Source organism: Giraffa tippelskirchi, chromosome 1 (assembly GCF_054371585.1).
Source record: "Giraffa tippelskirchi isolate mGirTip1 chromosome 1, T2T-mGirTip1v1.2.pri, whole genome shotgun sequence".
NCBI lineage: Eukaryota > Metazoa > Chordata > Mammalia > Artiodactyla > Giraffidae > Giraffa > Giraffa tippelskirchi.
Genome location: NC_137275.1, coordinates 1,822,180 through 1,850,149, shown reverse-complemented (window position 1 = coordinate 1,850,149; position 27,970 = coordinate 1,822,180). Strand labels below are relative to the sequence as shown.

General features: G+C 51.4%; 1 protein-coding gene and 1 long non-coding RNA gene across 3 annotated transcripts; both read left to right on the top strand.

Moving 5' to 3' along the window:
* The first annotated feature begins 219 nt into the window (after nucleotides 1–219).
* Nucleotides 220–26,602, top strand: TNIP2 (TNFAIP3 interacting protein 2). Of its 2 annotated transcripts, XM_081579733.1 has the most exons (6): nucleotides 220–618; nucleotides 22,473–22,751; nucleotides 24,220–24,303; nucleotides 24,660–24,908; nucleotides 25,430–25,549; nucleotides 25,984–26,602. In XM_081579733.1, the coding sequence occupies exons 1-6, from the start codon at nucleotides 340–342 to the stop codon at nucleotides 26,245–26,247; spliced, it is 1,275 nt and encodes a 424-aa protein (XP_081435859.1). In that variant the 5' UTR covers nucleotides 220–339; the 3' UTR covers nucleotides 26,248–26,602. The 2 variants fall into 2 exon arrangements, with proteins under 2 accessions (XP_081435859.1, XP_081435870.1); XM_081579744.1 differs by lacking the exon at nucleotides 24,660–24,908.
* Nucleotides 790–14,806, top strand: LOC145541957 (uncharacterized). The gene is made up of 3 exons (XR_014079434.1): nucleotides 790–3,642; nucleotides 4,576–6,211; nucleotides 12,755–14,806. It is a non-coding gene; the product is annotated as an uncharacterized LOC145541957 (long non-coding RNA).
* Nucleotides 26,603–27,970: the final 1,368 nt, after the last annotated feature.

The window sequence follows — 27,970 nt, the reverse complement described above, 5'->3', positions numbered from 1 at the left end:
GGCGGGACCAAACTCTCCGCGGGGGCGGGACCACACTGTCCGCAGGGGGCGGGGCCTGGCTTCTCGGCGGAGGGCGGGGCCTGGCGGCTCGGCGAGGGCGGGACCAAACTCTCCGCGGGGGCGGGGCCTGGCCGCTCGGAGGGAGGCGGGACCACGCTGTCCGCAGGGGGCGTGGCCTGCCTTTCGGCGCGGGGCGGGCTCGGGATCTCCGCGGAGGGCGGGGCGCGCCGGGAAAAGTTCCGGGAAGGTGGGCCGTCCCTCTCCGCACACCCTCTGCCCGGCCTAGACCCGGCGCGGAAGTTGCCGGCGGTCCGTGCCTTCCCGGCCAGGCCCGCAGCCATGTCGTCCGGGGACGCGGAGTCCGGGGGGCGGGAGGGCGCCCCGCGCGCGGCTGCCGCGCTTTGCGGTCTGTACCACGAGGCGGGGCAGCGGCTGAGGCGCCTGCAAGACCAGCTGGCGGCCCGGGACGCCCTCATCGCGCGCCTCCGCGCCCGGCTCGCCGCGCTCGAGGGGGACACGGCGCCGTCGCTCGTGGACGCGCTGCTGGAGCAGGTGGCGCGCTTCCGGGAGCAGCTGCGGCAGCGGGACGGCGGCGCCGCGGAGGCCGCGCTGCGCCAGGTGCGGGGCGGCGGGGCCAGACTTCCCGGGGGCTTCCTGGGCGCGCGTGTCCCCGGAGGGTGCGTGGTCTGTCGCGGCTGAGCCGTTGTGTCTGTGGGGTTCTGGGCGGTGCGTCGTGCCGGGTTCTGACGTGCGTGTGCGCGTTGTGTTCTGAGGGGTCCGCACCGCGTTGGGTCTGAGGGCTGTGTCTGCCGGTTTGAATTCGGAGGGGATGTGTGTGCCTGTGTTGGGTTTTGAGGTGTCTGACCCTTGTTGCGTTTGAAGGAGTGTGTCTTGCTCCCTCAGGTTCTGAGAGGTGTGTGTGCCAGGGTTCAGTCTGAGGGTTGTGTGTCCCTGTTGGTTGTGAGGGGTGTTTGTCCTTTCTGATTATATGGGGAGTGTGGATGTTAGTGTGTGTGGTGTTACCATGTGGGGCCTGAGGGGTGTGTGTGCATATTGGTTATGGAGGGTGTGTTTGTTCCACCGTCGGGTCTGAGGGGTGGTTGCGACTATGTTGGGGTCTTAGTGTTACGTGTGCCTGTGTTGTTTCTGAGGTGAGTGTGTGTTGGCTTCTGGGGGATGTGTGTGCCTGTGTTGAGTCTGATGGTTGTGTCCGTGAAGGTTCTGAGGTGTGTGCCCACGTTGAGTTCAGGTGTGCTTGCGCCTCTCGGGTTCTGAGGGATCTGTACTCCTGTGGTAGTTAAGGGTTGTGTGTCTTGTTGGTTCTGAGGGGTGTTTGCCCGCATTGGGTTCTGAGGGCTTGTGTGTTTGGTTGTGCTGAGTGGTCTGCTTCTTTATTGGCTTCTGAGGGATGTGTATGCCTGTGTGGTTCTGAGGCTTGTCATTGTTGGTCCTAAGGGGTGGATCCGTCCATCTTGGTCCTGAAGGGTATGTGTGTCTGTGTTGGTTTTGAGGAGTGTGTGTTTCTGTGTTGGGTTCTGGAGGGTGTGTATGTCCATTTCTGTTCTGAGAGGGTGTGTGCCTGTGTTAGTTAAGGGTTGTGTGTTGGTTCTTTGGTGTGTGTCGTACTAGTTTGAGTGATGTGCTCCTGTGTTGGGTCTGAGGACTGTGTCTATGCGGGCTCAGTTCTGAGAGGTGTTTGTACTTCTATGGATTCTAAAGGATGTGTGTCTGTACCAGGTCTGAGTGGTGTGTGTGTGTGTGTGTGTGTGTGTATGTGTGTGTGTGTGTTGCTTTTGGGTGCTGGGTGTGTGTACCCCTACTGGGTCTGAGATGTGTGTGTGCCCCTGTGTAGAGTCTGTGGGTGTGTCTGCTCCCGTGGTGGGTTCTGAAGGGTAATGTTCCCTGGTTGTGTTGAGGAGTGTGTGTACATGTGTTGATTCTGAGGGTTATGTGCTCATTTTAGTTCTGAGGGCTGTGTGCCTGTGTTGTGTCTGAGGTTTATGTGCGCCCATATTAATTCTAAGGAGTATATGGTTGTGTTGTTGTTTTTAATTAACTTATTTTATTTTTAATTGGAAGATAATTGCTTTACACTGTTGTGTTGGTTTCTGCCATATGTCAGCATGAATCAGCCATGGGAATACATAGGTCCCCTTCCTCTTGAACCTTCCTCCTACCCCCACCCCACCCCACCTCTCTAGGTTGTCACAGAGCACTGACTTTGAGCTCTGTTATACAGCAACTTCCCACTGTTAAATAGTGGCTGTCTGTTTTACATATGGTAATGTATATGCTACTCTGAATCCATCCCACTCTCTCCTTCCCCCTTTGTGTTGGTGTCTGAGTGGTGTGTATGTGTGACTAGGGTCTGTGGTTCTGAAGGATTTGTTCCTATACTGGGTTTTGATGGTTGTGTGTCTGCTTGGGTTCTGAAGGTGTGTGTGTGTCCATGTTAGTTCTGACGAGTGTGTGTTCACTGTGGATCTGAGGATTATGTGTCCTTGTTGGCATTGAGGGCTGTGTTTCCTAGTTGTGTTCTGAGCAGTGTGTGCCCATTTTTGGTGTAAAGAGTATTTGTCTGTTTTGGTTCTGAGGCATGTGTGGGCTCCCATGTTGGATCTGAGGAGTGTATTTCTATGTTGGGTTGATGAGTGTGTGTTTGTGTCATGTCTGAGGGTGTGCTGCACATACTGGATCTCAAGTTTTTGCTTCCACGTTCAGTTGAGGAAAGTGTGCTGTTTTGGTTCTGAGGAATGGAGTCCTTGCTGGTTCTCAGGGATGTGTGTGCCCGTGTTGTGTCTGTGGGTAGTGTTTGAGTCATTCTCAGTAGTATGTCTGTCTGCGTTGGGTGTGAGGTGTGTGTGTGTTGGCTCTGAAGGGTGTCTGCATGTGCTGGGTTCTGAGTGGAGTATTCCCATATGGGTCTGAGGAGTGTGTTTGTCTCTGCTGGTTTCTGAGGCATATGTGTTCTGAGTGATGTGTGTGTCTGTGTGTGTGTTTTGAGTTCTGAGGGGTATGGGTGCTCATTTGGGCTCTGAGAGGTATGTATGTGTGTTGGATTCTGTAGGTTGTCTTGTCTGTGATGGTTTTGAGGGTTGTGCGTGTGCCAGTATTGAATCTGATGGTTGTGTACCGGCTGAATTCAGAGGGGTCTGCTCCCATATTGGGTCTGAGGTGTGATCTGTGTTGGGTTGTGGGGTGTGTGGTATATGAGGCATATGAGCACTTGAATTTGGTTCCGAGGGGTGTCTTTACCTGTGTTGGGTCTTGGGTTTGTGCCCATTTTAGGTTTGGAAGGATGCATGTGCACGATCAATTCTGAGGGGTCTGTTGCTATGCTGGGTCTTGAAGAGTGTGAGCGCCCACAGTGGGCACTCGGGGTGCGTGTGTCCATGCTGGGTCTGAAGGGTGCGTGTACCTTTGGGTTCTGAGTGGTGTGTGCCTGTGCTGGGTCTTAGGGGTGAGTGTGGGTGTTTGTATTTGGAATGTGTGTGTGTTCATGTTGAGTCTTGCATTGTGTGCACAGACGCTGGGCTCGAGTGTGTGTGGAGTACATGACTGTAGGCTCCTGGTGTGTGTTGTGTAGGCTCCGGGCCGTGTGAACCCTAATGTCCTGGATCTCTTTTAGCCCTAGTTGTGAATGTATCTTTCAGTAGTAAGACCTCTGCTCTGCAGGGAGTGATGGCAGAGTGGGAGGCTGCCAGAGTGTCTAAAAACGGACTTAAATCCTTACTTTCCCACTTTCTTATCCTTGTCACTGATATTATGTCTGTCTACATGAAATATCATTAAATACCCAAATCAGGAGCAAGAGTAATAGTATTTTCCTACAACAGCTGTTTGGAACTGCCCCAGACATTTTGGTGAGCTCTGATCTATTATCACGTTTGGCGCATCACTATTATCTGGGTTTTCCCAGGAAAGAAAAGGCCTGCAAAAGAGAATTTTTACTGCCAGGCTTCACCCTGCAGCCAAGAGTGAAAGACAGATGTGCCTTTTGTTTTCTTTTTATAAAAGTAATTTTGAATATCTGAGAAATTGAGGGAAGAATAAAGAATAAGATAGCCACTGTAATTGCACCGCAGGGAGATAACTAGCGTTAATCTCTTAGCATGCCTCTTCCCTGTTTTTCCTTTAACTATAGGGTTTGTATACATTTGGCATGGTTGAGTTCATGCTGTCTTCTACAGTTTTACTTAATATCATGTGTTTTCTGAAAGTTTTACTGTTGTTTCGGGTTTTCAGGATTCGTTAACGGAAGAAACCAATCGTCACACACACAGTGCACGCTTAGTCGTTTCAGACACTGCTGTTTGTTTCACTTTGTGAATCATAAGACTTCTTGAATCCTGGGGCCTAGCCAGACCTCCAGGGTCTCAAGAAATTCCAAGAACCTCTCCCTGTCTTATCTGAAGTGCCACTTGACTTGCTGGTAACAACTGGTGTGCTGGTGGGCAGGCACGTAACCCAGGCAGTGACCAGGCAGGTCAGAAGCAGGTCAGAGGCTTGCTGTTCTGCATCTGAAGCCTGGACAAGATTATTTCCATTTTAATTTCCCTAACATCGTGATGTCAGTATTTTCTGGTCTGCATCGTTTTAGATGCCTTTGGGAGATAGATGTCTTCCTCAGTCCAGCTCTCCCCCTCTTCCTGGGGAAGGTGGGTTGTAACTCATCAGGGCAGCAGGAAGTCATGTAGTCTGCACCGCTGACCTTCTGTTGTGGACACCAGGAGCTCCAGATGGGTCGAGAGTGGGGACCAGAGCACGTCACTCCCAGAGCAGGATTCTGGTGGCCCCACAGCCTCTAACCAAAGCTCATAGAGAATCAGGTTGTAGTTCTAGTACTACTGGGCCTTTTACCTCTGACATGTCTGTTTTGTTTCAGGATTTTCAGTTATTTAAGGAGCAGTTTAATGATACGTGTCTTACGGAGTTGTGTATTTGTTGCTTACCCCTGCATATCTCTGGGGTTGGTCACAGAACCTGTGGAAGAATGGAGAGGTTCACACCTCCCAGAGGCCCTGGGCTCACTGAGGTAACTGCGCAGAATGAAGGCAATGAGAGGAGCTGGCTGACTCGCTGATCTCATCAGTGGCCATGTCACAGGTGCTTAGGAGCAGGGTTGGACCGTGTGAGCCGGGCCGGTGCGGACTGAGGGCTCCCAGAGAAGGCGCTGAGGCTCACAGGTGTGGAAGGCCGGCCAGGTGATCAGAGCATCTGTGGCCAGGCTGCAGTCCGTGTGTGGTGGGGCCAGATCAGTCTTGAGAATTCTGACCTTTTTGGCCGCCACAGTGGGGCTCAGACCATACCTTAGGTATCAGACGAGGCCTGCACGGATGACTTTGCATAGCTCTTCCAGTTAAGACTTTCTGGGATAATGGTGCTGACTCACTGTGCGGCCTGGAATTACTCAGCCCTGTCTCATCACTGCCCTGGGTACTAGCCTCATGGACCCTGCTTGGTCCTGATATATCAACTTGTGCCTTTCCTTTGCTTGTTCTGCTGTGCTATTTATGAGTGGAATAGCATACTCTCTTTAAAATAGGTTATATTAGGTTTCGTGTGTATGTATTAGGTGTGTCTTTTTTTTTTTTACCATCTATCTCCATACCTCTTTTAATCTTGTGTAACAAACTGTATCCATCAAACTGTGATATCCCATCTCCCTATTTTGTCCCCCCCAACCCTACTGGCAACCACCATTTTACTTTGTCTCTATAATTTTGACTACCGTAAATATCTCCTATAAATGGAATATTACACTATTTATCTTTTTGTGACTAGTTTATTTCACTTAGCATGATGTCCTTAAGGTTCATCCATGTTGTAACGTGTCAGAATTTCCTTCCTTTTTAAGGCTTCATTATGTGTATAGCACATTTTGCTTTTGTCTATTTATCTGTTGATGGACACTTGGGGTTTCTTTCATGTTTTATCTCTTACAAATATCACTGCTGTTATGAACATAAGTGTGTAAATATCTCTTTGAGATCCTGCTTTCAGTTCTTTTGAGTCTTTATCCAGAAGTGGAATTGCTAAATTGTTGGATTGTGTGATATTTCTATTTTTAATTTCTTGAGGGACTTCCATACTGTTTTTCCACAGTAGCTGTACCATTTTACATTCCCATAAACAGGGCAGAAGTGTTCCAATTTCTCCACATCCTAACCAACATTGCTATTTTCTGTATTTTTGTTAGTAGGCAGCCTAGGTGTGGTAATTTAGTACAAGGGCTTCCCTGGTGGCTCAGTGGTAAAGAATCCACCTGCCAATGCAGGAGACATGGGTTTGATCCCTGGGTAGGGCAGATCCTACCCAGCAACCCACTCCAGTACTCTTACTTGGGAAATCCCATGGACAGAGGAGCCTGGCAGGCTTCAGTCTATGGCTTCACAAAGAGTTGGATGTGACTAAGCAACTAAATTTAGTACAAAATTATTGTAGTTTTGATTTGCAATTCCTTATAATGATAAGTGATGTTGAGCATCATTTCTTGTGCTTATTAGCCATTTTTATATTTTCTTTGAAGAAACGTCAAGTCCTTTGCCCAGTTTTAAAGATACTTACTTAGTTGGTCCCATCAGGTCTTAGCTGTGGCATGCAGGGTCTTTGCTTGTGATGCATGGGCTCGTTGCAGCGTGCAGGCTGCAGCGCATGCAGGCTCAGCAGTTGCGGCACACGGGCTCTCCGGGTGTGGCTCGTAGGCTTAGTTGCTCTGCGGTGGGGTCTTAGTTCCCCGACTAGGGATTGTACCTGCGTCCCCCGGCATTGCAAGGTAGATTCTTAACCACTGGACCACCACAGAAGTCCTCGTGTATGGTTTTAGATAAAGGTCCAACTTCATTCTTTGGCATGTGGATATCCAGTTTTCCTAGCACCATTTTTTGAAAGGACTATCTTTTCCCCATTGAAAGGTCTTGGTACCCTTCTCAAAGCCATTTGTCTATGCAAGGCTTTATTTCTGGGCTCTGTATTGTTTTCATTGGTCTATATGTTTGTCTTTATGTCAGTCCTGCACTGTTTTGATTATGGTAGTTTTGTGGTAAGTTTTGAAATCAGGAAGTGTTGTTTGTTTGTTTGTTTTTTAATATTGCTTTGGTTGTTTGGGGTCCTTTGAGACTGCATATGAATTTTAGGATCTGGTATTCTAGTTCTTCAAAAAAAAAAAAATCATTGAGACTTTTCATTTTTTTTCTGGGATGCATAGCTCACAGGTTCCAAAGCTCCAAAGAATAGCAGGGAGAGATAAGAAAGCCTTCCTCAGTAATCAGTGCAAAGAAAAAGAGGAAAACAACAGAACAGGAAAGACTAGAGATCTCTTCAAGAAAATTAGTGATACCAAGGGAACATTTCATACAAAGATGGGCTCAATAAAAGACAGAAATGGTATGGACCTAACAGAAGCAGAAGATATTAAGAAGAGGTGGCAAGAATACACAGAAGAACTATACAAAAAAAGATCTTCACGACCCAGATAACCACAATGGTGTGATCACTCACCTAGAGCCAGACAGCCTGGAGTGGGAAGTCAAGTGGGCCTTAGGAAGTATCACTACGAACAAAGCTAGTGGAGGTGATGGAATTCCAGTTGAGCTATTTCAAATCCTAAAAGATGACGCTGTGAAGGTGCTGCACTCAGTATGCCAGCAAATTTGGAAAACTCAGCAGTGGCCACAGGACTGGAAAAGGTCAGTTTTCATTCCAATCTCAAAGAAAGGCAATGCTAAAGAATGTTCAAACTACTACACAATTGCACTCATCTCACACGCTAACAAAGAAATGCTCAAAATTTTCCAAGCCAGGCTTCAACAGTACATAAACTGTGAATTTCCAGATGTTCCAGCTGGATTTAGAAAAGACAGTGAAAGTGAAAGTCACTCAGTCGTGTCCAACTCTTTGCAACCCCATGGACTATACAGTCCATGGAATTCTCCAGGCCAGAATACTGGCATGGGTAGCCTTTCCCTTCTCCAGGGGATCTTCCCAACCCAGGGATCGAACCCAGGTCTCCCGCATTGCAGGTGAATTCTTTGCCAGCTGAGCCACAAGGGAAGCCCAAGAATATTGGAGTGGGTAGCCTATCCCTTCTCCAGTGGATCTTCCTGACATAGGAATTGAACTGGGGTCTCCTGCATTGCAGGCGGATTCTTTACCAACTGAGCTATCGGGGAAGCCAGAAAAGGCAGAGGAACCAGAGATCAAATTGCCAACATCTTTTGGATCATAGAAAAAGCAAGAGAATTCCAGAAAAACATCTGCTTTATTGACTATGCCAAAGGCTTTGACTGTGTGGATCACAACAAACTCTGGAAAATTTTTCAAGAGATGGGAATACCAGACCACCTTCCCTGCCTCCTTGAAAATCAGTATGCAGATCAAGAAGCAACAGTTAGAACCAGACATGGAACAACGGACTGATTCCAGATTGGGAAAGGAGTACGTCAAGACTGTATATTCTCACCCTGCTTATTTAACTTAGATGCAGAGTACATCATGAGAAACGCTGGGTTGGATGAAACACAAGCTAGAATTAAGATTGCTGGGAGAAATATCAATAACCTCAGATATGCAGATGACACCACCCTTATGGCAGAAAGCAAAGAGGAACTAAAGAGCCTCTTGATGAAAGTGAAAGAGGGGAGTGAAAAAGCTGTCTTAAAACTCAACATTCAAAAAGCAAAGATTATGGCATCCAGTCCCATCACTTCATGGCAAACAGATGGGGAAACAATGGAAACAGTGACAGACTTTATTTTTTGGGGCTCCAAAATCATTGCAGATGGTGACTGCAACCATGAAATTAAAAGACATCTGCTCCTTGGAAGAAAAGCTATGACAAACTTAGATAGCTTATTAAAAAGCAGAGGCATCACTTTGACAGCAAAGGTCTGGATAGTCATAGCTATGGTTTTTCCAGTAGTCATGTGTGGATGTGAGAATTGGACCATGAAGAAAGCTGAGTGCCAAAGAATTGATGCTTTTGAACTGTGGTGTTGGAGAAGACTCTTGAGAGTCCTTTGGACTGCAAGGAGATCCAACCAGTCTGTCCTAAAGGAAATCAGTCCTGAATATTCATTGGAAGGACTGATGCTGAAGCTGAAGCTCCAACACTTTGGCCACCTGATGCAAAGAACTGACTCATCTGAAAAGACCCTGATGCTGGGAAAGATTGAAGGCAGGAGGAGAAGGGGATGACAGAGGATGAGATGGTTGGATGTCCATCTACTCGATGGACATGAGTTTGAACAAGCTCCAGGTTTTGGTGATGGACAGGGAAGCCTGGTGTGCTGCAGTCCATGGGGTCACAGAGAGTCAGCCATGACAGGGCGACTGCGCTGAACTGCACAGCTTGTGGGATCTTAGTTCCCTGACCAGGAAATGAACCCAGTCCACAGTAGTGAGAACACTGAGTCCTAACCACTGGATTGCCAGGGGATTCCCTGGGATTTTCATAGAGATCACATTGACTTTGTAGATCACGTTGAATAACATTGACATCTTAACAAGGTTAAATTTTCTTATTTTTGAACATTGGATATATTTTCATCTACTTATGTCTTCTTTAATTTTTTGGGGGGACATGCTGTGTGGCATATGGGATCTTAGTTTCCGATCAGGGATCAAACCTATACCCTCTGCACTGGGAGAAGGAGTCTTAACCACTGGACCACCCTGGAAGTCCTCCTTTAATTTCTTTCAGTAATATTTTATAGTTTTCATTATACAAGTCTTTCACCTCCTTGATTAAATTAACTCCTAAGTATTTTATTCTTTTTGATGCTGTTTAAATGGAATTGGCTTTGTATCCCCCCCCCCCAGATTCTTCATTGTTAGTATATAGAAATACAACAATGCATGGTTTTTCATGTGTTCATTTGTATCCTGCTCAATTGCTGGACTCATTTATTCTCTCCAACAGGTGTGTGTGTGTGACCTTAAGAGTTTTCTATATATAATCTGCCAACATATCATCTGCCAACAGGTATCATTTTACTTCCTTTCCAATTGGATGTGTTTTGTTTCTTTTTCTTGCCTAATTGCTCTGGCTGTAACTTCCAGGACTATGTTGAATAGCAGTGATGAAAGCCAGTATCCTTGTCTTGTTGTCTTGTTTTTGATCTTAGAGGAAAAACTTGCAGTCTTTTACCATTGAGTATGGTATTTGCAGACGGTGACTGTAGCCATGAAATTAAAAGACACTCCTTGAAAGCAAAGCTATGACAAACCTAGATAGTATATTAAAAAGAAGAGACATTACTTTGCTGAAAAAGGTCTGTATAGTCAAAGTTACGGTTTTTCCAGTAGTTGTTTATGGATGTAAGAGTTGGACCATACAGAAGGCCGAGTGCTGAAGAATTGATGCTTTTGAATTGTGGTGTTGGAGAAGACTCTTGGGAATCTCTTGAACAGAAAGGAGATCAAACCAATGAATCCTTAAGTAAATCAACCCTGAATATTCATTGGAAGGACTGATACTGAAGTTGAAGCTCCAATACTTTGGCCAGCTGATGCGAAGAGCCAACTCATTAGAAAAGACCCTGATGCTGGGAAAGATTGAGGGCAGAGGAGGAGAAGGGAGTGACAGAGGATGAGACGGTTGGATGGCGTCATGGACTCAACAGACATCAGTTGAGCAAACTCTGGGAGATGGGTTGCAAAGAGTTGGACGTAACTTTGCCACTGAACAACAACAACGTGGCATCTTCTGTGGGTTTTTCATATGGTTTTTGTTGTGCGGAGGTAGTTTCCTTTTGTTCCTGTTTGTTGCGTGTTTTTGTTATGGAAGTGTTGAATTTTGTCAAATGCCTTTCTGCATCACTTGATGTGATCATATGTTTTCTTCCCCTTCGTTCTGGTAATGCAGTGTGTTACACTGATCAGTTCCTTCCTCCCTCCCTTCCTTTTTTTGATGAAATATGTTTGTGAACATAACCACAGCAGAGTACTGTTATTACCAAATCTACATGTAATGAATGTGGTGAAAAATGTGATTAGAAAAGATTAATAATAGCACGTTCATTTCATTGCAAGGGATTGATGCTGTCATAGATAGAAAACAAACATGAAACACGTAATTGTGCTTTATGTTCCTTGGAAGACCTCATTCTCATATTGTTACTGTTTATTAGGTATTAATCATCAGTTATCTAATTGTCTTCAGATATGGTGTGTGAGCTTGGAGGAGGGCATGGCAGCCCACTCCAGTGTTCTTGTCTGAAGAATCCCATGGACAGAAGAGCCTGGTGGGCTACAGTCCACGGGGTCACAAAGAGTGAGACACGACTGAGTGGGCACGCATGCACACACTTTATTGAGAATTTTTGCCTCGGTGTTCGGAAGGGGTATTAGTGTGTTGCTTTCTTGTGTCTCTGTCTGGCTGCTGACCTCACAGAATAAGTTAGGAAATGTTCCCTCCTCTTCAGTTTTTTGGAAGAGTTTGGGAGGAATTGGTATTATTAATATTTCTTGTTTAAATATTGGGTAGAATTCACTGATAAAATCTTCAGTTTCAAAGCTTTTTTCTTTTTTGGTAGGGAGATATTTTTAAAAAATAACTTATTTTTCGCTGGCTGGGTCTTCGTTGCTGTGCGGGCTTTTCTCTAGCTGCGGAGAGCAGGGGCTACTCTATCGCAGTGCGTGGGCTTCTCAGCACAGTGACTTCTCTTGAGGAGCACAGGCTTTAGGCACGTGGGCTTCAGTAGTTGGTATTCCTGGGCTCGGTCGTTGGTGTTCCCGGGCTCTGAAGCACAGGCTAATAGTTGTGGTGCACAGGCTTAGTTGCTCTGCAGCATCTGGGGTCTTCCCTGATCAGGGATCGAACCCATGTCTCCTGCACTGACAGGTGGATTGACTGCTGAGCCACGAGGGATGCCCTGTGGGCAGATTTTTGACTACTGATTCCGTCTCCTTACTGTTGATAGTTAGATGTCTGTTCAGTTTTTGTTTCTCTGTGATTTGGTCTTGGTAGAAATTGTGTTTCTAAGAATTTGTTTCATCTAGATTATCTAATTTGCTGGTTTATAGTTGTTCGTAGTACTCATTTGTAATCATTTTTATTTTCATAGAATTGGTAGTAATATCTCTACTTACATTGCTGATTTTAGTAATTAGTGTCTTCTTTCTTTTTGTAATCTGTCTAGCTAAAGTTTTATCCATTTTGCTGATCTTTCTGAAGAAACCAACTTTTAGTTTCATTGATTTCTCTTATAGTTTTTCTGTTCTCTATTTCACTTATCTCTGCCCTAATCTTTATTTTTCCCTCCTTTTGCTAGCTTTGGATTTCGTTTGTTCTTTCTTTTCTAGTTCCTTAACTTGTAAAGTTATATTGCTGATTGGAGATCTTTCCTGTTTTCATTTTATTCTAAGTTTATTGTTGTTGTTCAGTCACTATGTCATGTCCAACTCTTTGTGACCCCATGGACTGTAGCACACCAAGCTTCCCTGTCCTTCACCATCTCCTGGAGTTTGCTCAGACTCACATCCATTGATTCCATGATACCATCCATTCATTTCGTCCTCTGTCATCCCCTTCTCCTCCTGTCCTCAATCTTTCCCAGCATCAGGGTCTTTTGCAGTGAGTTGGCTCTTCGCATCAGTTGGCCAAAGTATTGGAGTTTCACCATCAGTCCTCCCAATGAATATTCAGGGTTGATTTCCTTTAGGATTAACTGGTTTGATCTCTTTTCTGTCCAAAAGACTCTTAAGAGTCTTCTCCAGCACCACAGTTCAAAAACATCAATTCTTTGGTGCTCAGCCTTCTTTATGGTCCAACTCTCACATTCGTACATGACCACTGGAGAAACCATAGCTTTGACTATACACCCACCATAGGGCCACCCAGTGGGTGATCCACAAACTGGAGAGCAGTTATACCAAAAACAGTTCTCACACTGTTGCAAAAGTTCTAGGGCCCACAACAGACTTCCCAACCTAGTGATCTGGCAAAGGGACTGGCATCCCAGGGAATCTGACCTTGAAGTCAGCGGGATGTGGATACAGAACGTCCACAGGCCTGGGGAAACAGACAAAACCTTGTGAGCCCCAGGACCCAGGAGAAAGGGGCAGTGACCCCACAGGAGCCTGAGCCAGACTTGCCTGGGAGTGTGAGAGTCTCCGGCAGAGGCGAGGGTCGACGGTGGCCAGCTGTGCGCTCTGGGACTGGCAGCAGCAGTCCTGGGAGGCACGGCCTGCTGGCCTAAGTCCTCTTGGAGGAGGTCACCATTACCCCTGCCATAGAGCCTACAGCCTACAATACAGATGGCGACTCTAGGACTGGACCGCCTCAGGCCAAACTACAGGGAAGAAGCACAGTCCCGCCCATCAGCAGAAAATTGGATTAAAGGTGTACTGAGCATGGCCCTGCCCCGCAGAGCAAGACCCAGTTTTCCCCACAGCCAGTCCTTCCCATCAGGAAGCTTGCACAGGCCTCTTATCCTCATCCATCAGAGGGCAGACAGAAGGAAAAGCACAGGCACAGAGGACTAACCAGAATGATCCCATGGGCCACAGCCTGTGCAACTCAATGAACCTATGAGCCATGCTGTGGCCACCCATAGCCACCCAAGACAGACGGGTCATGGTGGAGACTTTTTTGACAAAACGTGGCCACTGGAGAAGGGAGTGGCAAACCACTTCAGCATTCTTGCCTTGAGAACCCCATGAACAGTATGAAAAGGTAAAAAGATACGACACTGAAAGATGAACCCCCAGGTCGGTAGGTGCCCAGTATATTATGGAGAAGAGCAGAGAAATAGCTCCAGAAAGAATGAAAAGGCTGAGCCAAAGTGGAAACAACGCCCAATTGTGGATGTGTCTGGTGGTGAAACTAAAGTCCAGTGTTATAAAGAAAAAGATTGCATAGGAACCAGGGATATTAGGTCCATGAATCGAGGTAAATTGATTTACCTTGGTCAAACAAGAGTTGGCAATAGTGAAATCGACATTTTAAGAATTTGTACACTAAAATGGACGGCAGTTTAATTCAGATGACCATTACATCTACTACTGTGGGCAAGAATCCCATAGAAGAAATTGAGCCCTCATAGTCAACAAGAGAGTCCGAAATGCAGTACTTGGGTGCAGTCTCAAAACAACAGAATGATCTTCGTTCGTTTCCAAGTCAAACCATTCAGCATCACTTTAATCCAAGTCTATGCCCCAGCCACTAATGCAGAAGAAGCTGAAGTTGAATGGTTCTATGAAGACCTACAAGACCTTCTAGAACTAACAACAAAAAAAGATGTCCTTTTCATCATAGGGGACTGGAATGCAAAAGTAGGAAGTCAAGATACCTGGAGTAATAGGCAAGTTTGGCCTTGGAGTTCAAAATGAAGCAGGAAAAAAGCTAACAGAGAACGCACTGGTCATAGCAAACACCCTCTTCCAACAACACAAGAGACGACTCTACACATGGACATCATCAGATGGTCAATACTGAAGTATGATTGATTACATTCTTTGCAGCTGAAGATGGAGAAGCTGTATGTAGTCAGCAAAAATAAGACCAGGAGCTGACTGTGGCTCACATAATGAGTTCCTTATTGTAAAATTCAGACTTAAATTGAAGAAAGTAGGGAAAACCACTAGCCCATTCAGGTATGACCTAAATCAAATCTCTTATGATTATACAATGGAAGTTTGACAAATAGATTCAAGAGATTGGATCTGATAGACAGAGTGCCTGAAGAACTATGGACTGAGGTTCGTAACATTGTACAGCAGGCGGAGATCAAAACCATCCCCAAGAAAAAGAAATTCTACAAGGCAAAATGGTTGTCCGAGAAGGCCTTACAAATAGCTGAGAAAAGAGAAGTGAAAAGCAAAGAAGAAAAGGAAAGCCATCTGAATGCTGAGTTCTATAGACTAGCAAGGAGAGATAAGAAAGCCTTAAGTGAACAATGCAAAGAAATAGAGGAAAACGATAGCATGGGAAAGACTAGCGATGTCTCCAAGAAAAGTAGAAATAGCAAGGGAACATTTCATGCAAACATGGGCACAATAAAGGACAGAAACAGTATGGACCTCACAGAAGTAGAAGAGGTGGCAAGCATACACAGAAGAACTGTACCAAAAAGGTCTTAATGACCCAGATAACCACGATGGTGTGATCACTCACCTAGAGCCAGACATCCTGGAATGCAAAGTCAAGTGGGCCTTAGGAAGCATCACTACGAACAAAGCTAGTAGAGGTGATCGATTTCCAGCTGAGCTATTTCAGATCCTAAAAGATGATGTTAAAGTGCTGCACTCAATATGTCTGTAAATTTGGAAAACTCAGCATTGGCCACAGGACTGGAAAAGGTTAGTTTTCATTCCAATCCCAAAGAAGGGCGATGCCAAAGAATGTTCAAACGACCACACAATTGCACTTGTTTCACATGCTAGCAAGATAATGCTCAAAATCCTTCAAGCTAGGCTTCATTCAACAACATGTGAACCAAGAACTTCCAGGTGTACAAGATGGATTTAGAAAAGGCAGAGGAACCAGAAATCAAATTGCCAACATCAATTGGATCATAGGAAAAAGCAAGGGAATTCCAGAAAAACATCTGCTTCATTGACTATGCCAAAGCCTTTGACTGTGTGGATCACAACAAACTGTGGAAAATTCTTAAAGAGATGGGAATACCAGACCACCTGACCTGCCTCCTGAGAAATCTGTATGCAGGTCAAGAAGCAGCAGTTGGAACCGGACATGGAACAGCGGAATGGTTCCAAATTGGGAAAGGAGTACGTCAAGGCTGTATATTGTCACTCTGCTTATATGCAGAGTACATCATGAAAAATGCAGGCCTGGTTGAAGCACAATCTGGAATCAAAATTGCTGGGAGAAATATCAATAACCTCAGATATGCAGATGACACCACCTTAATGGCAGGAAGCAAAGAGGAACTAAAGAGCCTCTTGATAAAAGTGAAAGAGGAGAGTGAAAAAGCTGGCTTAAAACTCAACATTCAAAAAAACTAAGATGATGGCATCCGGGTCCCATCACTTCATGGCAAGTAGATGGGGAAACAGTGGAAACAATGAGAGACTTTATTTTGGGGGGCTCCAAAATCACTACAGATGGTGACTGCAGTCATGAAATTTTTTAAAAGACGCTTGCTCTTTGGAAGAAAGGCTATGACCGACCTACACAGCATATTAAAAAGCAGAGACATTACTTTGCTGACAAAGGTTCCTGTAGTCAAAGGTATGGTTTTTCCAGTAGTCATGTATGGGTGTGAGAGTTGGACCATAAAGAAGGCTTTAGCGCCAAAGCATTGATGCTTTTGAACTGTGGTGCTGGAGAAGACTCTTGAGAGTCCCTTGGACTGCAAGGAGATCCAACCAGTCCATCCTAAAGGAAATCAGTCCTGAATATTCATTGGAAGGACTGATCCTGAAGCTGAAGCTCCAATACTTTGGCCACCTGATGCGAAGAGCTGACTCATTTGAAAAGACCCTGATGCTGGGAAAGATTGAAGGCAGGAGGAGAAGAAGGTGGCATAGGATGAGATAGTTGGATGGCATCTTCGACTCAGTGGACATGAGTTTGAGCAAGCTCCAGGAGATGGTGATGGACAGGGAGGTTTGGTGTGCTGCCGTCCATGGGGTTCCAAAGAGTCGGAGACAACTAAGCGACTGAGACCTTATTTGAAAGTAGGGCTTTTGCAGGTGTGATAAAGTGAGGTCCTTCGGGACTAGGGTGGGTCCTAATGCAGTGACTGGTGTCCTTACAAGACAGCCCCATGAAGGTGGAGCGGAGATGGTGTGATGTGTGTACAGCTTCTGCCAGTGGTTATGTGTGTACAGCTTCTGCCAGTGGTTATGAACTGGACTGGAGAAGGCAATGGCACCCCACTCCAGTACTCTTGCCTGGCAAATCCCATGGACGGAGGAGCCTGATAGGCTGCAGTCCACGGGGTCGCGAGGAGTCGGACACGACTGAGCGACTTCACTTTCACTTTCCACTTTCATGCATTGGAGAAGGAAATGGCAACCCACTCCATTGTTCTTGCCTGGAGAATCCCAGGGACGGTGGAGCCTGGTGGGCTGCCGTCTGTGGGGTTGCACAGAGTCGGACAGGACTGAAGCGACTTAGCAGCAGCAGCATGAACTGGACTAGGACACGTAGCCAGATGGGTCAGCGTGTCTCCCACTTCAAAGCAACAAGTGCCGAAAACCCGGGGGCTGCAGGGGTCTGGGGTCTTCACGCGGCTGTGGGGCGGCAGGTCAGGCAGCCCTCTGTGGGCGGGGGAGCAGCCTGCAGTGGCCTGCCTCGTTCCTTTGGTGCTGGCTGGTTCCCGGCAGCCAGGGAGGTGCATGCTGTCATGTGGCAAGTCTCCATATGAGCCAGGTCATTTCCTCTTTCAGGGGGTTCGTTTGTTTACAGCTGTGCCAGGTCTTCATTGCTCCGGGCCTTTCTCTACATCGCGGTGCGAGGGCCTCTCACTGTGGTGGCTTCTCTGGTTGTGGAGCCGAGGCTCTGGAGCGAGCAGGCTTCAGTCATTGCAGCCCGTGGGCTTAGCTGGTCCATGGCATGTGGGGTTCTTTTCCACAGGTCAGACCCGTGTCCCGTGCACTGACAGACAGATTCTTTACCTGTGGACCACCAGGGAAGCCCAAGCCAGGCCATTTCTAAACTGATGTTTGAAAGAAGGTTTTTAAGACAAAACATAAAGCCAGTGCGTCCTTCAGATCCAAACAGCCCTCCCCCGAGTCGGCCAGGTGCGGTTGTTCTGGGTCTGTGCTGTCGGCAGGTGGAGCACAGGGCCCGGTCCTGGTGGGTGCACCCCTGGTCTTCTTCCCAGACCCCTCCTGGCCTCCTGGGGCGGGGGCGGCGATGAGAGACAGCGTGTCTTTAGGCAGCTCCACCAGCCCCCGAAGCCGGGAGGCCTTCCGCCACGCTGTTGCTCGTCCTGTCTCCATCTGAGCAGCTCAGAAGGACGCTTGCAGATGAGTTGTTGCCTGAAGTCCTCCAGCCTCACAGAGAACGTGAGGGGTGGCGGGAGGTGGAGGCACTGAGGCTGGGGTGGCCGGGGTCGCTGCCTCCTTACCGGTGTCTGACTTCCCGGTCACTCATGCCTGGGAGCCTTAGAAGCTGGCCCCATGGGGACTGGCCTTCACTGGTATCGCTTACAGACTTCGTGTGCATTCACAGTGTGCGTATTTGTATATATATGTATTGGTATCTTTCACATACAGAACCTGTGTTTACCCTGAATACTCTTCCGTGTCAGGCAGAGATGAGGACAAAGGCGCTGCTGCTGAGATCACAGCTTCTGACTGGAGTGACTTTTCAGTGAGGCAATGGTCCCCCAGGGCAGGGCTCTGCATGAGCTCACTGCTTCCTCCAGAGGCGGTTTTGAGCCCCTGGGAGGGGAGCTCGGTGGAGCTTGGGTTCGCCTGGTCAGTGTCCTCGGGCGTGGCCCTCCCCCAGCAGCAACGGGCCCCACAGGGCTGTGATGCTGATGAGGGGGATGGGCCGGGGAGGCTGGGCCATGCTGGCCCGGGTCTGTGTCCCCTTGGAAGGAGGCCTCCTGCCGTATTTCCCCACAGGAAAAGCACAGGACAGGGTCTTGATTGGCTGGTAGGCCTTCAAAAGTGGCCAGTTTTTAAGGAACACAAATAAATCCAAGGCCAAGAACCAGGTCTGGGTTTGTGTTTTCAGGTTCAATGCTGCTGGAACAGTCTGCAGAGAGAGCCTGAGCTCCTTTCAGGGTTTGTAGAATTTTATGCTAAGAAGGCTGTAGTTGGTTCTCATCATAGTGTCTGGACGGGGCCTCACCCAGACCAAATGCCTTGGCACCAGCTGGCGGCCCCAGCTGTGTGGACGGGGCCTTCAGGGCCGGCCTGGTGCTGGATGGCCGTGTGCCGGGAGGAGGTACTGATGCCCGCTGGCCAGGTCCAGAGAGAGGCCACTTTTCCTCCTTCAGCCCAGCGGTGAGGTCATCAGGGCCCAAAGGAAGGATGAAGTAGTGACCTTCCAAGAATAGGCCTCGCCCACCCTGGCTGTGGCGCTCGTGAGGTCAGAGGGCAGTGAGGTGCGATGGGCTGATGGCGCGCCAGCGCCGGATGCCTTTGGGCAAGATCCCGGCTGGCGGGGTTGATCCGCTCATGCTGTCACCCCCGTTGTCGCTGGTCCTGCTGATGTCTCGTGCACCTGCTGCTGGATGTGGCCCGTCTGCCAGGGCCTGACCTCACATCCTCGCCCGCGACCCTCATGGTCACCTTGCTGTCCCCGTGCCATCTTCACAAGGGAGTCCCAGTCATGGAACAAGGACCCAGGGCAGCACCTTCCCCGAGGCCTTTCCCAAGAGAGCCAAGCTGACTGACTCTGCTAATGGAGCTTCCCTTCCCTCTTGTCTTTCTGGTCACTTCTGGAGCAAAGTCCAAGGAAAACGGGGAAAAGAGTGCTCTTAAAATTCCCTGAGGGAACTCTCTGGTGCTCCAGTGGTTGGGACCCTGCGCTTTCACTGCCAAGAGCCTGGGTTCGATCCCTGGTCGGGAAACTGAGATCCTGTAAGCTGCGTGAAAAAATTTCCCCGAGAGAAAGAGCACGAGGCTTTTGGAGTATTTTCTGGTCCCCTGGTTAGAGCACTGCCCTCCTGTGCTGGGCTTATCCGTGGATGGGGCATCACCGAAGCTTGGGGAGCAGCTCTTGCCTCACGGATGTGGGTCTGGGCCCAGGGAGGGACCCAGAACCTGGCTGTGCTCCTGAGTTCCCCCAGTTGTTTAAATTTATTGAGGTATAGTTGATTTACAGTGTTTCATTAATTTCTCCTACACAGCAAAGTGAGTCAGTTATACACACATATGTATATAAAGCTGTGTATGTATACGTGTGTGTGTGTGTGTGTTAGTTGCTCAGTCATGTCCGACTCTTTGCGACCCCAGAAACTGTAGACAGGTCCCTCTGTCCATGGGATTCTCCAGGCAAAAATACTAGAGTGGGTTGCTATGCCCTCCTCCAGGGGATCTTCCTGATCCAGGATTGAACCCAGGTCTCCTGCATTACAGGCGGATTCTTTACCGTCTGAGCCACCAGGAAAGCCCGTACATATATATGTGTGTATACAGTGTATACTCTTTTTCATATTCTTTCCTGTGTGGTCTGTCACAGGATGTTGAATACAGTTCCCTGTGCCCTTCGGTAGGGCCTTGTTCGTTCATATATAATAGTTCGCGTCTCCTAATCCCAAACTCCCACCCCAGCCCTCCTGCACTTGCCTTACCCCTTGGCAACCTCCGTGTCTGTCGGTCTGTTTCCGTGTAGTGGGTATATTTGTGTCATATTTTAGACTGCACATATAAGTGATACATGGTATTTGTCTTTCTCTTTCTGACTTTAGTATGATAACCTCTAGGTCCATCCCATCAGTTCTTTTTTTTTAAATATTTTATTTATTTAGCTGTGCCAGGTCTTAGTTGTAGCATGTGGGATCTAGTTCCCCGATGAGGGATGGAACCCAGGCCCCCTGCATTGGGAGCTTGGAGTCCCAGCCACTGGACCAGCAGGGAAACCCCCACAATCACTTCCTAACCCCAGGCTTGGGCAGACCCAGCCGTGAGACCTGTAGGCATGTATCCCATGGCTGTGTTTGCACAAGGGCACGCCAGCTGGAGGTGTGTGCTCAGTCAGTCTGCACTGTGGTGTGAAGCTCCAGGCTGTAGTTGAAAAGAACAGGCAGGTTGTGTGCTGCTGTGGGACATAGCATTTTACCAAGGAGCAGGAAAGCAAGGCACCAGAACAGTGTTACCAGACCCATTAGTGTGAAAAGACAGGTGCCACAGATGCGTGTCAACACGCTGGAAAGACCCCTGGCCGGATTGTGAGTAGTGGTTGCCTCTGGAGAGTGTAGCTGGCTGCTGGGGGAAGAGGAAGTTTCCCTTTATTTACTTCTGTGTCTTTGAAGTTTTTGGAACCATGCACATGTTTTTGCTTTGTTCTGAAGCGCTTAGGAGAGTGCGCGTTGAGGGTTACGCCTCCCGCGCGCTCAGGCTCCACCCTGGCTTTCCAGGAGCTGTTTTCTCACAGCTGTGTATCATGGACTGGCTCCTCCTGCTTCCCCTCCCTTACGTACTCTTTATGGTGGAGATTACTTTGAAAGTGCGACAGCACAGAACCAAGCGCAGAACCCAACTGGGGGCGCTTAAAGCCAGTGGTAATTTGAAGGACTTTGGTCGGGGATATTAGTTTCCCAGAGCTGCTCTAAAGTAAGCTGGGTGGCCTAAGGCAATAATAGACAGGCTTCCCTGGTGGTAAAGAACCCACCTGCTAATGCAGGAGACGCAAGAGACTTGGGTTCGACCCCTGGGTCAGGAAGATCCCTTGGAGGAGGGCATGGTAACCCACTGCAGTACTCTCGCCTGGAGAACCCCGTGGACAGAGGAGCCTGGCGGGCTGCAGTCCACGGGGTCGCAGAGGGGACACGACTGAGCACGCACAGCACAAAGGCAAGAGATGCTTGATCTTTCGCTGCCCTAGAGGCCAGAAGCCCCAGAGCAGGGTGTGGGGGGCGAGTCCTTCTCTTCAGCTTCCAGTGGCTGCGGGCATCCTTGGCGTCCTCTGGGTTGTGGACACAGCACTCTAGTCTCTGCCTCTAGTCTCTGCCTTTTGCCACACGTGGCCTCTTCTCTGTGTCCATATTTGCCTCTTATTGAGGACACTGGACGTTGGATTAGGGTCCATCTAATCCAGCGTGCCTTCATCTTAACTAATTACATCTTCACAGACCGAACAGCTCTTTGGAAACAGCTAAATGAAGTCATGTTCCCAGGTGTCGGGGTGAGAACGTGGCATGGCTTTGGGGGCTGCCCACCGCGGGGGAGTTTCTGCTCTTCCTTTCAAGAGGTTTGGGATTGCCACACTTAGTAATTTGATGATGTAAAATCTAACATTATGAGTTTGCTCTTGAAACAGAATTTTCGATGACGTTTCAGATAGAACTTTTTGGGCTGAAAACTCCTGAGTTAATCATCCATCCAGAAACCAGCCTCCGAATGAATGTGTTTGTTACCTATGGATGGGCATCTGTGCCTGACTGTCTTCTGCTTTGTGGACATTTATTTCTGATGTAGCTTCTTTCAGTCAGATCAGTTCAGTTCAGGTGCTCAGTCATGTCTGACTCTTTGTGACCCCATGGACTGCAGCACGCCAGGCATCCCTGTCCATCACCAACTCCCAGAGCTTGTTCAAACTCATGTCCACTGAGGCAGTGATGCCATCCAACCATCTCATCCTCTGTCGTCCCCTTCTCCTCTGGCCTTCAATCTTTCCCAGCATCAGGGTCTTTTCTAATGAGTCAGTTCTTTGCATCAGATGGCCAGAGTACTGGAGTTTCAGCTTCAGCATCAGTCTTTCCAATGAATATTCAGGACTGATTTCCTTTAGGATGGACTGGTTGGATCTCTTTGCAGTCCAAGGGACTCTCAATAGTCTTCTCCAGCACCACAGTCAGATCAGTTGTGCTTTTAAATCTTCTCCTTAGGAAATCGAGAGACTCTCAGAGCAGCTGGAGGAGAAGGAGCGGGAGGCGCAGCAGCTTCTGAGCCAGCCAGGGTTCGAGTGGGAGAAGGAGGTGGCCCGGCTGCGGAGGAGCGTGGCTGAGAAGGAGCGGGCCCGGGCCGCCAGCCACGTCCTGTGTCGCTCCCTGGCCGACGAGACCCACCAGCTGCGGCGGACCTTGGCCGCTACGGCCCACATGTGCCAGCATCTGGCCAAGTGTCTGGATGAACGCCAGGGGGCTGCGGGGGAGCGGAGCCCTGAGGTAGGCCCTGGGGTCAGCAGGCCTCGCCCTGCGCCTCTGGGAGGGTCTCAGCCGCCTCCCCTTCTGGGGATTTCCTTTAGGACGGTGGGGCCTGCATCTGCCCCCCGGGCCCAGAGGGGAAGTGGCCCTGTGGTCTCTCCAGCCTCGGCGGAGGACGAAGCAGCAGGGGTGGGGCGTGAGGGGTGTCCTGAGCGAGCACTGGCACGTGCAGCGGCCGGGCCCCCACGCTCTGAGCACTGGGGGGCCCGTGTGTGAGCAGCGCTGGCCCGGCGGGGCCTCCAGTCGGGCGAGGCTGTCAGCTCTGGTGTGGCCTGGCTGCGCTGCGGCCTTGGGCCTGGGCAGGGAGGACACAGCCCCGCTTGGTGCTGTGCCCCCTGCCTGGCACTACTCGGGATGGGCCCTGCAGGGGAGCATGTGGGTTTCAGCATCAGGAAACTCCCACCTGGGAAACCAGGGGCTCCTCCCGGGGCTGTCAGGAGCGGGGCCTGCGGGGTCGTGGTGGTGTGGGGGGCTGTGACAGGTTGGCCAAGAAGCGCGCCCTGTGACGTGGGGCGGTGGGGACGTGGGGCGGTGGGGACGAGCCCTGTAGCCCCCTAGCAGCAGCTCAGCAGGGCCGGGGGGAGGGCCTCGGTCTGAGAATCCCCATCTCCTGGGGGTGGATCCCACGAAAAGGGAACCTCAGAAAGAACACGGCACATTTGAGAAACCAGAGTGCTCTCCGGGAAGGCCAGGCACTCGTATGATTCTGAGTCACCATGCCCTTTCTCTCTGGGGATCTGAAAGCCGGTCGTGGTTGGCCTGGGCGGGCCTGGGCCGAGGCTCTAAGCGGTGTCATTTCTCAGCGCTGGTCTCGGCCAAGTCAGCGGGGTTTCCCGCCCGCAGGGTTAGCACACGCAGTTCCTTTGTCATTCGAGGGGAATTCTCAGAATAATGTCACCGCCATCCATCCGCTTTGTTAAATGAATGAATTTCTGATGGCCTTTCGGTTAACTCCGCTCACCCTGCTGGGACTGGGTCAGCACGCTGGCTTTTAGGCGTGAATCCCGCCAGCCTCGAGAGGCCCGGGGAGGTTGTTGTGGACAGTCGGCGCCTGAAGCTGACCGTGGTCATCTCAGACATGACACACGACGGGAGGGACGGCGGCCCTAGGGAGGGGCCTGCTCCTGGCAGCCGTGCGCCCTGGGCTGGGAAGTTCTCTGGTCACAGCGAGCTCGGCTTCCTGCCCCCGCTCTGCCCCGCCCCCAGCCCTGTGACGCTGGGCGGTCTCACGCGTGGAGATGGTGCGAGGCTTGGCCCCCTCGTGGGGTGGGCTTGGGCGGGGCCAGGACCGCCCTCCCCTCGGGAAGTGCCTGTCCTTTCCTGTCTCTGTTGCATCTGCCGCAGGGCGGCCGCAGGGCCGTCTGCGACTCGGTGCCCGCGCGGAAGGTGCGGTCACACCAGGTCTGGTCCCTTTCTCGTGCAGCCCAAGTGTGCGGACGGGGACGCCTCTGTGCACGCGGTGGTTGAAAAGTTACGGGAGGAGAACCGGGTGCTGAGGCAGAAGGTGGCTCACGTGAGTGTCTGAGATCGCACTTGGGCCGAGCGCCCCTCGCGGACTGCGGTGAGGGGCGTCCCCTCGCTGCGCCCAGGGGTTGCCCCTGCCCTGAGGCCGCTTCGGCTGATACACAGCGTCCCCAAAGGCCCAACACGTTTGCCCAGAAGGACGTGTTGAGCACGCCTGGTTGTCCTCCACCCCCAAGTTAATTCGCGTGTTGCTAAATGAGGTGCAGGGGTCACTGTCAATCCAGCGTTCAGGCAGCGCCTCCGCCACCACCGCGTACTGCCCCGCCCAGACCAGGCAGAGCCGGCCTCCACGTAGGGACGGGCCTCGTATTCCGGGCGGACTCGAGGGCGCTTTCCGGCCCCCAGGTGGAGGACCTCAACGCCAGGTGGCAGCGCTACGACGCCAGCAGGGACGACTACGTGAGGGGGCTCCACGCGCAGCTGAAGGGCCTGCAGGCCCCCCCGGAGACCGAGCTGATGCGGAAGGAGGTCTCCCGGCTCAATGCTCAGTTGGAGGAGAAAATGGATGACTGCGCGGAGGCGCGGCGGGAGCTGGCAGCGGCGAGGAGCGCACGGGACGCCGCGCTGGAGCGCGTGCAGATGCTGGAGCAGCAGGTGCGGCCAGGCCCTTGGCGCCGGGGGCGGGGCCTCCACCTCCTGACGCGGGGGGCGGGGCTTCTTCCCCTGGCGGGGGGGCGGGGCCTCCGCCTCCTAACGAGGGGGCGGGGCCTCCTCCTCCTGACGGGATAGAGGGACGGGCTTCCTCCTCCTGACGGGAGGGCGGGGCCTTCTCCTCCCCTGACGGGGGGCGGGACCTCCTCCTAACGAGGGGGCGGGGCCTCCTCCTGACGGGATAGAGGGACGGGCTTCCTCCTCCTGACGGGGGCGGGGCCTCCTCCTCCTAATGAGGGGGCGGGGCCTCCTCCTGACGCGGGGGGCGGGGCTTCTTCCTCCTGACGGGAGGGCGGGGCCTTCTCCTCCTCCTAACGGGAGGGCGGGGCCTCCTCCTTTTGACGGGATAGAGGGACGGGCTTCCTCTTCCTCCTGACGCGGGGGGCGGGGCCTCCTCCTGACGGGATAGGGGACGGGCTTCCTCCTCCTCCTGACGCGGGGGGCGGGGCGTCCCCTCTCCGCAGATCCTCGCCTACAAGGATGACTTCACGTCGGAGAGGGCCGACAGGGAGCGGGCGCAGAGCCGCATCCATGAGCTGGAGGAGCAGGTGGCCTCGCTGCAGCGCCAGGTGTCCTGGAGACAGGTATAGCCGGGGTCTTCTGGGCCCAGGGCGGGGGTCGTCTTCGTTTCTCTTTCACGCACTTCGAGCCCTTCTGCGGCTGCCAGGACCTTGGTTCCGCTCCGGGCAGGGCCACTGTGCCCTGTACCTGGAAACCTCCGGGTGGCACTTGCGTGTGCGTGGAGGGTGGTGTCCGCCGGCCTGTCCTGGCCTCGCGCCCCGACTGGGAGCTCCTGCACGTGGCCCCTCCGTGCTGCGTGGTGGGGGTGGCCCCCACGTGGGCCTCTTCCCTTGTGGGCACAGGCGGGAGGTCCGGACCCCTCAGTCGTCCTCAGCACGTCCTCGTTCGGGCTTCGGCAGCAGGCAGAGCGAAGGTGCGGGCCCCGCCTAGCGACGGACGTGGCTCCAGACGCTGGAGCCGAGACCAGCCTCGCGAGCGGACTCCTGCCTTTTCCTAGGATTCTCGCGAGCCAGCCTTCTGCCGGATTCACACGGGGAGCAGATCTCCCAGGTACTTAGAGACCGATGCTTCGGAGCCTGTGGCGGCCGGTGGCCGGAGGCCTGGGACGGGATCCCAGTGGTTGGACTTCCCCGCAGATGGCGGGAGCTCAGGAGTGACCCAGAGAGGCCAGGGGGACCTGCAGTGCCCGCACTGCCTGAAGTGCTTCACCGACGAGCAGGGTGAGGAGCTCTTCAGGCACGTGGCCGACTGCTGCCAGTGAGCCCGGTGGCCCGTGGTGGGCGCGCCCCGCGTCAGGATCGGGGCCCCCAGTACAGGCTGGGGGTGCTTCTGAGTCTTCGCCTCGGCCGCTCTTGGGTCAGCAGGAACTTGCGGTGGGGCTGGCGGCAGAGGTAGGGGTTGGAGCTTCTAGTGCGGAGCTGGTTTTCTAAGCAGCCAGGCCGAGGCCACGAGTGAACGGCCATGGGCGAGCTTGCGGGCCAGCACGTGGCCTTGCCCCCCTGCCCCCCTGGGAGGCGTGGAGCCGAGCGCTGCGCTGCCCTCGTGTTCGCCACACACCCAGAAGTTGAACACGTGATCGTGTGACGTTTTTGTAATAAACGGACTTGCTAACCGGCTGCCCCGAGTGTGTGTGGGGGATGGGGGTGCAGGGGCCTGGCTGCACGTGCATCTGGGCCCGATAGAGCTGCCGAGGAGACTCGCCTGCGGACTGGCGCCTGTCGGGCCTCCAGAGCCGTGTCGTCCAGCGTGGGCGGGAGTCGAGGACGGTGTGAGTGCAGAGAAGAGCCCTGCAGGGCGGCGCAGGGCCACGGGGCCTGTCACCCCGTTAACCCTCCGGAGAGCCAGGCGGCTAGGGCTTCCTCTCGCCGTCAGTGCGGGCGGGGAGGCGTCGCAGCAGCGGGGGATACAGCTGGGATCTGAACCCCTGCCGCTGGCCCCCGGCCCACTGCACGGTCTGCGCTCCCCTCCGCGTGATGCAGCTGTGCCAGCCCTCTCACCTGGCGTGCGTGTGCACCCTCTCTCTTTGGTTCTGCCCTCCTCCGGGGGTAGTTCAGGTGTCGACTCCTCTGTGGGCTTCCCCACGGCCCCCCGGCATCCGGGAGCCTCATTGGAAGCTGTCGGTCTCAAGTGTCCCAGGGAGCCTCTGTCCTCAGGAGCTGGAGGACTTCGCAGACACCCAAACACTTCTTGGAGAGAAAGGAGCCACAGGCGAGGAGCCCTCAGATCCTTGCCTGAGCCCTGAACTGGGCAGGCTGAGAGTAAGGCCCCACGGATCCTGTGGCAGGAATGGGGCTGGAAGGCAGGACAGACGGAGCAGAGGCCCCGGACGCTGTCCCTCAGGGTTAGAGTGGCGGCTGCATCCTCGGTTTTCCTTTGAAACCCTCAAGGGGCCACATTTCAGGAGTAAAGTTGACATCTTAAGGCAAAACCAAAACATCCCCCTCTTCCAGGTACCCAACCAGTAATCCACAGGCCTGCTGGACAAAACCCATCTTTCTTCAGACACAGGTTAACAGAATCCACATTCCAATATACAGTAACAGATTCTAGACATGTGGGGGAAAAGGAATGGTGAAGATACAGCCACACAAACACAAACTAACCAGATGTATATGCAGCAGACGGTACTAAAAGAAGGGAATACTATGGAGATTGCTGAGACCGGTCAGAAGTAATTCTCAATAAAAATACAGAAAGGAGGGCAGAGCGTGGGATGAGCAGACGTGGATGAGCACTGATTGTGAGCAGACACGGATGAGCACTGATTGTTTAGAACAATAATGTCTTGAAGGTTTTCAGACACGCAAACAACCGCGGGAACTTTCTAGGTGGGGGAGCAGAGTGCTTAAGGAACTTAGACAGTTATAAGGTTTTAAGGTTTTTGCATTCATTTACAGTAGACTGTAATGAATTACAGGAGCATATTATAATCTCTAGGGTAACTACTGAAGTAGTGATGGAAATACTTAATTAACAAGTTACAG

Coding starts and splice junctions, on each gene's coding strand:
- TNIP2 (XM_081579733.1), top strand. CDS start 340: ATGTCGTCCGGGGACGCGGAGTCCGGGGGGCGGGAGGGCGCCCCGCGC. Junction 619..22,472: donor CGGAGGCCGCGCTGCGCCAG/GTGCGGGGCGGC, acceptor TCTTCTCCTTAG/GAAATCGAGAGACTCTCAGA. Junction 22,752..24,219: donor CGGGGGAGCGGAGCCCTGAG/GTAGGCCCTGGG, acceptor GTGCAGCCCAAG/TGTGCGGACGGGGACGCCTC.